General features: G+C 35.8%; 1 protein-coding gene across 1 annotated transcript; it reads left to right on the forward strand.

Annotated features, from left to right (window-relative positions):
• On the forward strand, positions 1–14,040 carry LOC130921248 (N-acylethanolamine-hydrolyzing acid amidase-like). The gene is made up of 11 exons (XM_057844898.1): positions 1–294; positions 3,732–3,899; positions 5,662–5,785; positions 8,048–8,138; positions 8,218–8,303; positions 8,500–8,672; positions 8,763–8,825; positions 8,939–9,005; positions 9,123–9,151; positions 12,528–12,597; positions 12,695–14,040. The coding sequence occupies exons 1-11, from the start codon at positions 107–109 to the stop codon at positions 12,767–12,769; spliced, it is 1,134 nt and encodes a 377-aa protein (XP_057700881.1). The 5' UTR covers positions 1–106; the 3' UTR covers positions 12,770–14,040.
• Positions 14,041–14,282: the final 242 nt, after the last annotated feature.

The following is a 14,282-nucleotide window of genomic DNA, read 5'->3' on the forward strand; positions in this document are numbered from 1 at the left end:
TTCTCTGCCCTTCACAGAGAAAGCGTTTGTGTTCCTGATACCAGCTGAAATCGACTTTCGCTGTCAGACACGCTGACGAGCCAGTCATAAATCTTCGTTACTGTCCATGGCCATAATGCTGGTCTCGGTTCGTTCTGCGACGCTGCTGCTCGGGCTGGCGGTGTTGTGCAGTTCAGACTTCGCCCCTCCCACAATCAACATTAACTTGGACGATGATCCGCAAGTGCGATGGATGCCAATTCGTAATGTATTTGACGCCGACTTCCTCAACAGAGCTGCTCGAGATGTCATTGAGTAAGGAAAACGCACCTGTATTTCTTTGTTTTATAAAATTGTACATTATTTATTAGTACTATTATTATTGCAATCTTTTTAGTTTCGTTAAAAATGAGTCGCAAATTGTGTCTTGTCGTTACATGTTTTACCTGTGTTGTGAGTGGGGAGGGGGTGACCCTTGAGTAATTAGGGAAAAGAAATACACAGCAAGATTAAATTGTAATCTTACAAAGTAGAAAATCGCATAATTTCAAATTAAATGAATAAAGAAAAAAGAAAAAAAAAAATTTTTTTTAGGTGAAAACCATAAGCGGATTTTAAGGGGGGGCAGGCCCCCCGTTGGCCGAAAAATGTCATTGCATGTAATTGACTGTACTACATATATACAAGTTGTAAAACATTAAAACTGCAACAGAAATGAATGAAATGAACAATGTTTTTAATTTTTTTATTTTTTTATAATGGGTCAAAATTATTTTTCGAACAGATCATGTGACTGGCAACTTAGACGGTCATTTGCTTTGCATATGATTTAAAAAAAAAAAAAAAAAATGGAAATAATAGGGGAGGGCAATTTTATTTTTCAAATGATTTTTTTCTTTGATTGAAAGTATATATATATTTTTTATTGAAGCAACTTTTTTGGGATTAAATGATGTAGACACAAATGTCATACCCATAATGTGGCCCAAACACAAAAAGGATTGCTTCAATCAAAGAAAACTTTTTCGATACAAAATTAAAGTGTTCAAATGCAAATTTTTCAATCTCAAATATTTTTTCGCATTCAAAAACATTTTCCATGTTTGAAATTTTTTTTTTTTGATTGAAGTAATTTTTCTTTTTGAAAAAAAAAAATATATATATATATATATATATATATATTTGATTGAACCAACTTTTTTTTTTTTTTTTTTAAGCAAATTTTTTTTGATTGGATAATAAAGACACAAATCTACCTCCATATGGCTCTGTCCAGGGGATACAATTTTTGACTGGGGTAACTACATTGGCACGACACCGACGGGCCTACCATATTCAATGGATGACGATCTTGGCGAAGAGTTTTGCGTAAGCAGCCTGATTTAGAATTCCCTCAAAGAATGATGGGAGGGAAAAACACTCATTGTCAACTTATTATTATAGATATTCTTGTACGTTTATCTTATTGCTGACACTGCATTTCAGGGTCATCAACATGTTGTGCCCCCCTGCTCCAAAAGTCAAACTCCGCCTATGGTGAAAAGTGGTGTATTTTTATATTATATAATACATTTTGAAAATATATCTGTATTATTATTCTTTCTTATTATTACCGTAATTTTTGGACTACAAGCCGCTACTTTTTCCCCCTCATTTTGAATCTTGCGGCTAATAGTCCAGTGCTGCTTATTTGATGATTTATTTGGTTTAATAGGTAACACATTATTTGACAGCGACGTCATAAGACTGCCATGAAACCATCATAATTGTGACATGACATTATAATGGACATTAATAAATGTATCATAATCCGGCAAATTATGTCACTAACTCCATTGATTTCTATCTCAGATCTTATACATCTATTCAAAAAGGAAGATAATTTGCTTGATGATACATTTATTAATGCTCATGGCAGTGTCATGTCATAAATATGATAGTCTTATGACAGTTGTATGGCGCCGCTGTCAAATAAAGTGTTACCAAATACCAGCGCTAGCAGTTAATGAAACAACCGGAAGAGTAACTGAAGAAAAAAATAGCACAGAACATGACTTTTGATCGCTATTTACATCTGTAGCGCTGCAATGCATGCTAGGAGGCATGTTGGACGACAACAGTGTTGAAGGCAGGTGGCAGCAGAGGTTGACTGTCTCCCCCAGGGGAGCAGTGATGGCCAAATGAAGTTTCTTGAAGCAATGATGCTTTGCAACCAATTGGTTCAAAGCTTCACGGTGGTTCATTTGTTCTGATGAAAGTCTTATGATGCCGCTGTCAAATAAAATGTTACCGGTTAATATCTTTTGCTGTAAATATCCCATAATACAGTGAGGACATCTGCGGCATATAGTCCAGTGTGGCTTATCTATGAACAAATGCCGTTTTCGTGTCAAATTTGGTGGGTGGCGGCTAACAGTCTGGTGCACCTTATAGTCCAAAAATTAGGGTATTCTTTTTATTATAACCATTACTTCACAGAAAAGTTATTTCATGATAAATGCCTTACATTTTTTAAATTAATTAATTTTCAAGATTAGCAGTATTATGAAAATAGTCATGTATTTTAGTGAAAAAAGTTAAACTTTTTGAGGAAAAGTATGTGAATTTTATTTTTTTTTACGTCCAAATCAAATGTGAGTATGCATGGGCTTTGAGCACGCGTGTGTGTATGTGTGTGTAAAATGTTGTTTACTGCAGGAATGGTAAAAAATAAACAGTACATGTGGCGGAAAAGGTCCACTCTGAGACCCCCAATTTGGCCAAACTTAAACATTTTCCTATATGCATGTGTGATACATCATTGGAAAGCTTAAAAATCTCAATTTCCTGGGGGAAGAAAATTTTTGAACATGAGGGCATTTAAAAAATAAAACAAACCGCTAAAACCTAACTCGAGGTGAGAGCATGAGAGAGCATAATTAAAGAGACCATGATTTTAACGAGACATTATCGTTTATTTACCTTGTTTCGATCCAAAGACACAGCTGTGAATGGCCACAGCAGGACTTTTGGGGGATTTTATGGGTGAAACACGGTAATATAACAAGGGTTGCAAAGTAGAAATCGCAGAAGTCAAGGAGTGGTCGAGATTTTCTTTTTCAAATTTTTACCCTTTTAAACTTTTTTTCCCCCAATTTTTCTTTGTTAGGATCAATTATTTATCATCTAAAATATCAGGGAAAATGCGACAGTAACAAAAAAATACAGCTAAGTGATAGTTATGAGGTAGATATCCGTGACCTATTTACAGACACTATTTTTTTGATTTTGACGTAATTTGTTTAAAAGTTTAAAACATGCGAGTGAATAATTTTAGTAAGTCGTTTTTATTATTATTTTTAAACTAAATATTAGACATGATTAATGATTCTAAGCTAAAAATTATAAACATTTCGAATAATAAATATAATTACTTACCTTCTTTTTATGGCTGAGTTAAAACAAAAGCGGTTGAACGGTGCATGTAAATGAGGGTCTCCAGGGTAAAACAGACAAATTAAAAACAGTTCTGGGGGTTAATGCGAAATGAAACTGCTTTGGCAGCATATAGACATTGTTCCATCAATCATAACAGTTCTTTTGGCTTAAAATACAACAGTTTATTTTAAAGAGGGGTGCAAGAGCAGAAACAGCTTTTTCAGCCTTGTCTGTGTGTTCCGCCATATAGTATATATGATCAACAGTAACAATGTTTTGCTTTTTCTTAAGGTTGTGTTAACATTATTTTAACTTTGCTAATTTTATCTTGTCAGTTCAACAATTCCAAAATGGCTTCACAACGTTCTCAAATCTCTGATAAAGGTCTCAGAGAAGTTCATTCTTCCCAAGCCTTATGGTGACGAAATCCGTGGCTTGGCTTCACACTTTGGCTTTAGTCTCTCTGATGCCATCATGCTGAACTTTGCCTATGAAGTAACTGCGTATGTATTCTTTGTAATTCTTCTTTTAAATATTGTGTAATAGATTGGCATTTTCATATTATTTGCTCAGAAACAGTAATGACATCATTATGGGCATGTGAAGCACACAAGGAAAATGAAGATAAATTACAAGCTTTTATTGAACAACAGGAGAATGGGCCAAAACAACACATGAAAACAGTCTGAATAATTACGTAGAAAAGAGCATGACAAAAGACTATGGAGAGTGTAAACAAAAGAGAACTATCAAATTTGAAAGACAACTATCAACCAACCATGGGCATACAGTGTTTTCTTAAGTGGCCAATTATGTTTTTGCTATGTTATGCTTAATGTCCCTTTTCAGTGTAAACTAAGATAAATTCATCTTAGTGCCATCAGAGTTTGGTCTTTACTGTTTACGCCACTGGCGATAGCCTTATTATTTTGTTGCAATACTCTTGCGCAGGGGTGTTCTTTTTCTTTTTTTTTTTTTTTTTTTTTGCTCCAAGATCTACTTTTTAGGGAGCCAACCTCCCACAAGCTACATTAACAGAGCGGTGGGGGTGCTGCATAACCTCATATGTTGCACACAACATAACTATGTGCTTTTAAAAAAATGCGGTTGTGGACTTGACATATTATGGCTAAGTCATCAGTGTTTTTTTTTTTTATTTTTTATTTTTTTCAATGCCGGGAGCTACCCACACTAGTGTTGCGATCGACGTGATGGACACCCCTGCTCTAGCGGGATCTGTGAGTTGTACCAACAGAATGAGACAGATTTTGTTTCCACACAATAGCAAACAAATTAATGGTGTTATTTTTGTAAATTTGTGAAAATGTTGGCAAATACATGTCTTTAAAGTTATTCCGAGTGTATAAAGACGTATAATAAATAAAAAGTGTAATAGTTTAACTGTGCAAAGTTTAAAGAGCTATATGTACAATATATTTAAATCTTATTTCAGTTGTCCTTTATTGGTTCTGTCAGTGGGTTCTATCAAAAAAGAGGTGGCAAAACTTTAGTCCTGATCATTATTTTATGATTTTCCCAATTATGCTTTCGTTGTGCTGCCGGGAAGTATATTCATCTTTTGATTTTATTCATCAATATGGCCTAAAATTTAAATTGTCAGTATACTTTTGAAAATAGGACTTAAGCGTGGCTGTTTTGGCATGGGAGGGATTTAAACATATAAATCCAAAGCAGGGTCGTCCGATATTATCGGCTACCTGACAATATCACAGATAAAAGCATTTTAAATGATATTGGATAATATCGACATTGCTTTTTCATTATCGGTTTTGGGCCAATATACATGTTGCCTTCAAAGTTAATGTAGAAGCCTTCTGCCTTTGTACAATGGCTGGTCACAGCTTGGTACAGCAGTTATGCTTATTGACCAATAGATGTCACCAAACTAAGATGCCTGGTGGGGTTTGCTATGTGAGTAGACCATTTGCATTTATGGTGCAAAAATTAAATGAACAATGAATGATTGAAAAATAATGAATTTTAAACTCATGAATTAGCCATAATATGTTAAGTCCACGACCGCATGTATCGGTATCGCTTTGATTTCGGCATCGGATTTTTTTTCCGTTGGACACTATCGGGATATCGGTTAAAAAGTCATTATCGGACAACTGTAATCCAAAGTGCTATTAAATATCATATAAATACCAAATTAAAACTTGAAATATATACAGTATGTAATAAGTGTCTACTGTTATTGACCAAATTAAATTTGAAAATGACCCCAATATTTTGCCTTTGCAGATTCTGCACAAGCATAGTGGCTCAAGACAAAGATGGACGCATATACCATGGAAGGAATCTGGACTACCCACATGCTGTTCTGAGGAATCTTACAGTCAACGTTATCTTCAAGAAGAATGGAAAGGTACGGAAGATCATATATTAACTCTGAAAGGATGTTTTTCAAAATCATTAGGGTTCACACATTGTCCTATACAGTGATCCCTTGTTTTTCACTGTTAATGGGGACCAGAACCCGCCGTGATTAGTGAAAAACCGTGAAGTAGTGCACCCCCCCAAAAAATTAGTAAGTATAATTTTAAAAAATGTGTCTATATATATATATATATATATTTTAGTTTTCAACATGTTACTGTCCCACCAAATTATTTTTAAACAAGAATGAAGTCGTAGAAAAATGAAACCCTTTATTAAATGCTTCATTGAGTGAGTCCACTCAAATCCGCTTAAGATGCTCATTTACACACAATGAGTTGCCACAGCAACTGTTTAATAAGTTAAACGATGATTGACGCATAAGGCACTTTTTCTGGCAAACCCAAACATCTGTCAATAATCGTTAACTTTAATAAGCAACTCCAGTGCACTGCTTGATGATCAAAGCAGGGAGAGGTAGGGAGGGAGAGTGAGACTACACGATCGGCTTGGACAGCTCATCTGTATTTTTAATTTATTTTATGAAAAAAAAAATCCACAATGGACTAAGGGCGCGAAGTTTGAAGCACAAAGTAGCGAAGGATCACTGTAATAATAATTTTAAAACGACCAGTTGAGAAATTTAGAATAGGATAGAAATAGAATAGAAAGTCTTTATTGTCATTGTACAGAGTACAACGGGATAAGAGAGATATGGGCTATTACTGAGCGATATACTGTTTGCCATTTTGTGTCATAGCAAAATTACACATTTTAAAATAGATATTTTTTATAAATATTTGATGATAAAAAGTTATTATAAGATAAAAACGTTATTTATAATTAACTGTTTATGTTTTTGATAAGGGCAGATTTTTTCCCCCACATGAGGTAGTAGTTATAGTGTGTTGACTTTAATTTAGTGTTTGATTAATTATGCATCATGTTTGTGTTGTGTGGTGATTTATCACACTCTTGGTTTTGCTGGTGTGGGGACATTTAGGCTAGGTTCGTACTACAGGTCTTAATGCGCAAATCCGATTTTTTGTCATATCTGTTTTTTTGGCGTGCCCGTTCAGACTGCCTTTGTCCATTGAGACCGTTCAAGTATTACGCATGCGCACTAATTCGCAGTCCGACACGCGCTGAGCAAGACGACCCGCATGCGCAGAAGCATCAGAACAATTCACTACACATGCTGGCTGTCATCTGTCATTCCAGGGATATCATATTTTGCTTTTTAAAAAGAGGACACAAATAACAGACATAAATAATCCCAGTTTAGGCTTATATTCAAAGTATATGGATCGATAGCATGCACGCACTGTCCGTGCATGTCACACGCACAAACGAGCAGTTTGCCCCGACTATCGGCCGTGTAAGCAATGTTGAAATATTGCTTTTATGGAGCAGACAGAAACCCGATCATTCTCAGGCTTATCCTCAACCCATTTGTATTTTTTTTAATGACTGTTGTCAAGTCCGACACTTCCTTAAAAGCCGTGTTTAAGGCAAGCTAGGCGCTAATGACGGACAGCTGCACCTCTACCGTAGCGTCTCTCTCGCTTTTTGATGACGTAATGAATTCCGATTTGAGAGACTGAACAGTACAGACCGCCGCGACAGTCTGTTAAAATGTGGCCCAGATCGGATTTGAACCACATACGAAAGTGACCCAGATCGGATTTGAAATGGTCCAGTTCTATGCGACTTGTCACGTTCAGACAGTCAAGTTAATGCCTCACTCGAGTTGGAAATACACGAAAAAATCGGATTCGTGCATTAAGACCTGTAGTATGAACGTAGCCTTAGTCTATTCTGCATCATTAATTTAAGAAATATCAGAATTGGAGTTCAGTACAGTGTATTTTTCCCAAATGTATTATTATTATTATTATTGACAAAATAATTTATGACGATGCATGATAAACTGTCAATTTGGCGATACAGTTGGCGAAAAGTACGGTTACAGTTACATCCTTATCTGTTCCAACTAAACAATACGTTTTATATATAGATTATAAAAAAATAATTCTGAACCTTTATTCTATGCTACTTATTCATGTCTTTCAAACATTACACATTTTATAAATGTCTTTTTTTTTTTTTTGGTATTTATTTATAAAAACCCTGAACTGTGAACGATGGCAAATAAATGACTGTTAACTGTAACCCTGCTTTTAAAAATCAGTGCCAAAATAAAGTCATTTACTGTTGTCACAAGTTGTCACACAACCTTGGACCATTGCAGATCTCATATATTGGAACCACATTTGCCGGCTATGTTGGTCTGTGGACAGGACAAAGTCCATATAAATTCACTGTATCCGGTGACCAGCGAGGTAACACCACGTTTCCTCCACTTTCCTAAAGTGTTGAAAACATAATGACTCAAGAATATTGCTTTTTGTGCATGAATAGGCAGTCAGCACTGGTGGAACTTCTGGAAGAATATGGTGTCAGCTTTCCTGTTGAAGAGAAAGCCAGTCAGCTGGCTGATGAGAGAGGTGAGATCAAGAAAGAGCAGATAAGGAATGAAGGTAAAGTTAATTCTGTCAAATGCATGGGTATACATCCTTACCCTAACCCACCAATTTTTTTTGACTGTGTTGCTGTGTAAAATGCAATGCAATTGTATTAAAGAACCTTTGCAGATGTTACACAAGTTTTGGAATTTTGTATGATAGTATTTTATCTTGGCAGATCCTAGAAGAGGCAGAAGACTTTCAAGATGCTGTCCTGTATCTTTCCAAAATTCCCATCATTACAGAAGTGTATTACATTGTTGGTGGGTCAAAGGCAGGTCAAGGGGTGGTCATCACCAGAAACAGGGAAGGTCCCGCTGACATCTGGCCACTGGATCCAATTAATGGACAGTGAGTATCATGAGCTGGCCACGCTCTTCTTGGTATGGGCTTATTTTTTCATTGATGTTATTCAACTTTAAGGTGATTTATTTTTTTTAGATGGTTCAGAGTTGAGACCAATTTTGACCACTGGCTTCCCTCTCCAGCCAAGGATCATCGAAAGTTAGTTAATGATTACTGCTGCTGGAATATTGCACAATGACACTAGATACTGTACCTATAATACGCAACATGCATGATGTGACGTTAATACACAACTCATCTCTCGTTTCTAGAGAAACTGCAGAAAAAGCAATGAATTCTACCGGTCAAGATCATATCAATATGTATTCGCTTTATCAGGCAAGTCATAACAATTGAATCAATATTCCCAGGAAACCTATGAAACTTCTAGTATGTTTTGTATGTTGGAAACATTTTTAAAGATTGTATTCATAACTTGTAACATTCTCTCCCTAGGTTTTATCACGAGTGCCAGTGTGTAATGGGTAAGGTAAACATCTGTTGGTTGAAATGTCTTCCATTTTTCTACTGGTGAATTTCATGATGACCCCTTTAGTTACTGGGGTATTGAGTGAATATCATCTTAAATGATAACCAGATATAGCAGATATATATATATACAGTGAGGAGCAGAATACATGAACCCGTTGTGATTTTGCTAAGTTCACCCACTTAGATAATAGGTAGAGGTCTGAAATTTCAATCATAGTTGCATTTCCACTTGTAGAGACAAAATCTAAAAAAAATATATATGGCGGAAAACACTCAAGTGACTTGAAGTTCCGCTCTGAGACCCCCAATTTGGCCAACTTTCAAAATTGTCCGATATGCATGTGTGATACATCATTGGAAAGCTTAAAATCTCAATTTTCTGGGGGAGTAAAAATTTTGAACAGGAGGGCATTTAGAAAAAAAAACAAACTGCAAAACCCTATCTGAAGGTGAGAGCACGCGAGAGCAGAATTACAGACGCCATGACTTTAACAAGATATTATCGCGTACTGACCTTGTTTCGTACTGACCTTGTTTCGATCCAAAAACTCCATGTAGCATGTATCATTGAGTGTCAAGACACAGCTGTGAATGGCCACAGCTAGATGCTTGGGAGATTGTATGGGTGAAACATGGTAATATAACAAGGGATGCAGAAATCGCATTCATAAAGGAGTGGTCGAGATTTTCTTTTTCATATACTGTTTTTACCCTTATAAACGTTTTTTTTTTCTTTCCAATTTTTATTTGTTTGGATCCATTATTTATCATCTAACGTATCTGAGAAAATGCGACAGTAACAAAAAAAATACAATTAAGCGATAGTTATGAGGTAGATATCCGTGACTTTTTTACAGACGCCATTTTTTTCATTGTGACGTAATTTGTTTAAAAGTTTAAAATATGTGCGTGAATAATTTTTTAAAGTTGCTTTATTTTTTTTAAACAAAATATTAGACATCAATTAATGATGCTAAGCTAAAAATGACATTTCGAATAATAAATATAATTACTGAGCTTCCTTTTATGGCTGCGTTGAAACAAAAGCGGTTGTGCGACGTCTGTAAACGGGGGTTTCTAGGGTAAAACGGAGAAATTAAAAATAGTTCGGGACCTTAATGCGCCTTGAATCTGCTATGGCAGCATATAGACATATTGTTCTATCAAACACAACAGTTGTTTTGGCTTAAAATACAGCAGTTTCTTTAAAAGAGGGGTGCAAGAGCAGAAACTGCTTTTTCAGAGCTCACATTGCATTAAATAATTTGTAATTTACTGGGTTCGTACATATTTGTACCCCTGAGAATCAGCAATAATCATGACACTCAAAGAGTTCAGTCTACCTTTAAAAAAGTCCACCTTTACCTCATGGATAACCACCCACCCACCACTTGTTTGAGCTCATTATTGTCACCTGTGCACCCCACAGTCAGTCATAATCCAACTGCTACTGTGGGCAAGACCAGAGAGCTTTCGAAAGACGCCAGAGAAAAAAATTGTTGAGCTCCACAAAGCTGGAAAAGGCTATGGGACTATTGGAAAGCAGCTTGGTGGGAATACAGTTACAACAATTGTGAGAAAATGGAAAAGGCTAAACATGACTGATAATCTACCTCAGACTGGGGCTCCATGTAAAATCTCTTCTCGTGGGAAATCACTCATGATGAGGAAAGTGAGGGCTCAGGCTAGAACTACACGGCAGGAGCTCATCAATGACCTGAAGAGAGCTGGATGCACAGTTTCAAAGGCTACTGTCAGTAGAACAATACGGTGCAATGGTTTGAAATAATGTATTGCTCAGAAGGTTCACCTGTTGAAGCCAGTACATGTGAAGGCCCGTCTGAAGTTTCTCAGGGACCATCTGAATGATGCAGAGGGGTTATAGGAGAAAGTCATGTGGTCAGATGAGACCAAACTAGAACATTTTAGTGCAAACTTTACTTGTTCTGTGTGAAGGAAAAAGAAGGATGAGTACAATCTCAAGAACACCATCCCCACTGTGAAGTATGGGGGTGGAAACCTCATGCTTTGGGGCTGCTTTTCAGCAAAGGGGACAGGACGACTGTACTGTATAAAGCAGAAGATGCATGGTGAAATGTATCGTCATACTTTGAGCCACAACCTCCTTCACTCAGTCAGAGACTTGAAGAGGAGTTGTGGCTGGATCATCTAACATGACAATGATCCGAAGCACAAAGCCAAGCTGACCGAGGAGTGGCTGCGTAAAAAGCATGTCAAGCTTCTGGTAGCCAGTCTCCAGACCTCAATCCAATAGAAAATCTTTGGATGGAGCTGAAACTTCGTGTTTCTCAACGACAGCCCCGAAACCTGACAGATCTAGAGAAGATTTGTGTGGAGGAATGGGCCAATATCCCTGTTTCCATATGTGAAAACCTGGTGAAGAACTACATAAAGCGTCTGACCTCTGTAATAGCAAACAAAGGCTTCTGCACTAAATATTAGCACTGATTTTCTTAGGGGTACAAATACTTATGAACCCCAATAAATCACAAATAAATTATTCGAAAATCATGCAATGTTAGTTCCGGATTTTAAATTTTTTTTTTTTAATAGATTACTATTATTAGGAGCAAATACTTCTTCTGCTCCTCAGTAAATATACCGTATTGGCCCAAATATAAGACGGCCCTGATTATAAGACGACCCCCTCTTTTTCAAGACTCAAGTTTGAAAAAAGACTTTTTGAACACAAAATTAATTTTTATACAGAAAATAATTACAGTACATCTGAAACAAATGATTATAACAATATATTTGAGAGGAAAAGCATGTTATTTTGTCTCATTCAAATCTTAATATCTGAACATTTAAATATGTAAACTAAAGTGCAATCACATTCGTAAATCTATTGTGATAAAACAACAAAATTGCAATAACTGCATTAACCATCAAAGTGAAGTCTACTGTAACTGTAGTCTTGAAACAAATCCGAATAAGGAAAAACATTGCAATAAAATAAGGCAAACTGGTTAAACTTGAGAGTAGCTGAGATCTGTCATGACAGAACATCGCTTCAATGATATCTGACGCCATCTAGCGTCGTGAATGGGTATAGCATCTAGTCCGCGAATATAAGACGACCCCCACTTTTTCAGTCTTATTTCAATGCAAAAAACACCGTCTTATATTCGGGCCAATACGGTATATACAGTATAAATGACGGGTGGATGATTCCTGTTTTATTTGTTGCCTTTTCTTGCTTGTTATCAAATTAAATGACACTTTTTTACTTTTTAGAGGGGGGTTGTGGTGCTGTTTACTGAACTGGGGAATGGACAAATAATGATTTTTGTCAGTAAAATTCAAAATTTTATTTTTTCACTGTCTGTTATTTTAACCATTTTACAGGATTACTGTTTACACAACAATAATGAGTGCAACAAGCCCTGAGAATTATACCACTCTTGTCAGACCACCGGTATGTACATAAGATTATATTATTTATTTTTATTTCATTTATCTTGTTCACATTGTAGAATCGCAAGTGAATCATATTTTCCCTCCTGTCTTATCAGCACTGCCACAACAGTGTTCGAGCTAAAGTGCTTCCTTTCTTTGGAGGTGAGAAATGGGATTTTCCCCGTATCTAAGTGAAACCAATGAGCAACTTTTTGGCGTCACGAGAAGCTGCAAGCTCAAGAAAATATTGTCCACTCTGCAATAATCTTTTTTTTTCACCATTGTAATGAATGTGGTCATGTTATCTGAGAATTTTTTTAGACAGTATGAGTCACCAAATGTGACCTGTAAACGATGTTAATAATGTGTTTTTCATATACGAAATTACAGGCGAAAGAGCCTTTTCATTGTCATGTATTAAAGTTACTATTTTTACATAAATAGAAAGTATAAATGCAAGCGCTATGATCTTAGATAGATTGCACACTTAATCAGCTGCACAAGGATTTTAAGCAATATCAGTGTTTGTGCCTTAATGATGAAAAAAAAAAAAACTTGAAACATGCCTTTTAATGAAATGTGATTAAAATGTGTGGACTAAAAAACAAGGTAATGTCTCTTTAATTAGGAAAAAAATAAACAAATGTAAATGAAACCATGAGTACAACATTGAAATATTGAAAGGGGAGAGTGCATCTGCCTCAGAGTTTGGTAGTTTAGTGTTCAGATGTTGAGCCTCCCTTTGCATTTGTACGTGTGCTTGCCTTGGTTTCCTGCATGGACTCCAGAGCACAAGATTAACTTAATTAATTTATAAATTAATTTTTGTTTACTAACATTTCTGAACGCAAGTAAAATTTCCATGGGTAGGTACATACTTACAAAGTGAATCCTCACGTTTCCTCTCATTTTCATGTTATTGCATGCAAATAACTGAGAAATACAGTACATCAAAAAATTGTGACCTATAAACCAGTGTCAATATTATGAGAGAAAACAAATTCCATATTCCATGTCCAAAATAAAACTCATTTTCAGGATGTCTCATTTGAGCTTATTGGGGAGCAAGTAATCAGTGATAGTCCTCTTCACCATTGTCAATTGTTTACAAACATGTGAAACGTGTTGTTCTTTTCACACAATAGTCACAGTGATCATTTGCCATACTTGCACTGCTGCTGCTATCCTTGACCTGCCTTTTTTGGCATGTATCCCTTTCTTCTTGTTCTTGTTGGATGGTAAACCAGTTCGTTTTATTTGTGCATTATCATGAACACTGAAATGTGTGAAGCAAAAGTGTGTCGGCAACAAAAAAAATATTCAATGCAAATTAAAAAGCATATCAGGAAAATTACTGGTTGCCCCAAGGCTGAGTTCAATAACTTGCTTGCCCACTGAGTTTGATAAGCCAATGACAGATATAATTATTTCATGCGATAGGAGGGGAACAAGAGTGCAAGATTGAAATAAAAAATGAAATAAATAAATGTTGAAATTTAAAAATAAAATGAAATAAATAAACATTGAGATAAATAAATACATGTTGAAATTTATGTGTGTGTATATGTGTATATATATATGGTCGAAAACACAACCAAGACTGAAAAAGCAGTTTTTGCCCTTGCACTCCTCTTTAAAATAAACTGCTGTTTTTTAAGCCAAAACAACTGTTGTGTGTGATAGAACAATATTGTCTATATGCTG

The sequence above is a fragment of the Corythoichthys intestinalis genome, chromosome 9 (assembly GCF_030265065.1).
Source record: "Corythoichthys intestinalis isolate RoL2023-P3 chromosome 9, ASM3026506v1, whole genome shotgun sequence".
NCBI classification, from domain to species: Eukaryota; Metazoa; Chordata; class Actinopteri; order Syngnathiformes; family Syngnathidae; genus Corythoichthys; species Corythoichthys intestinalis.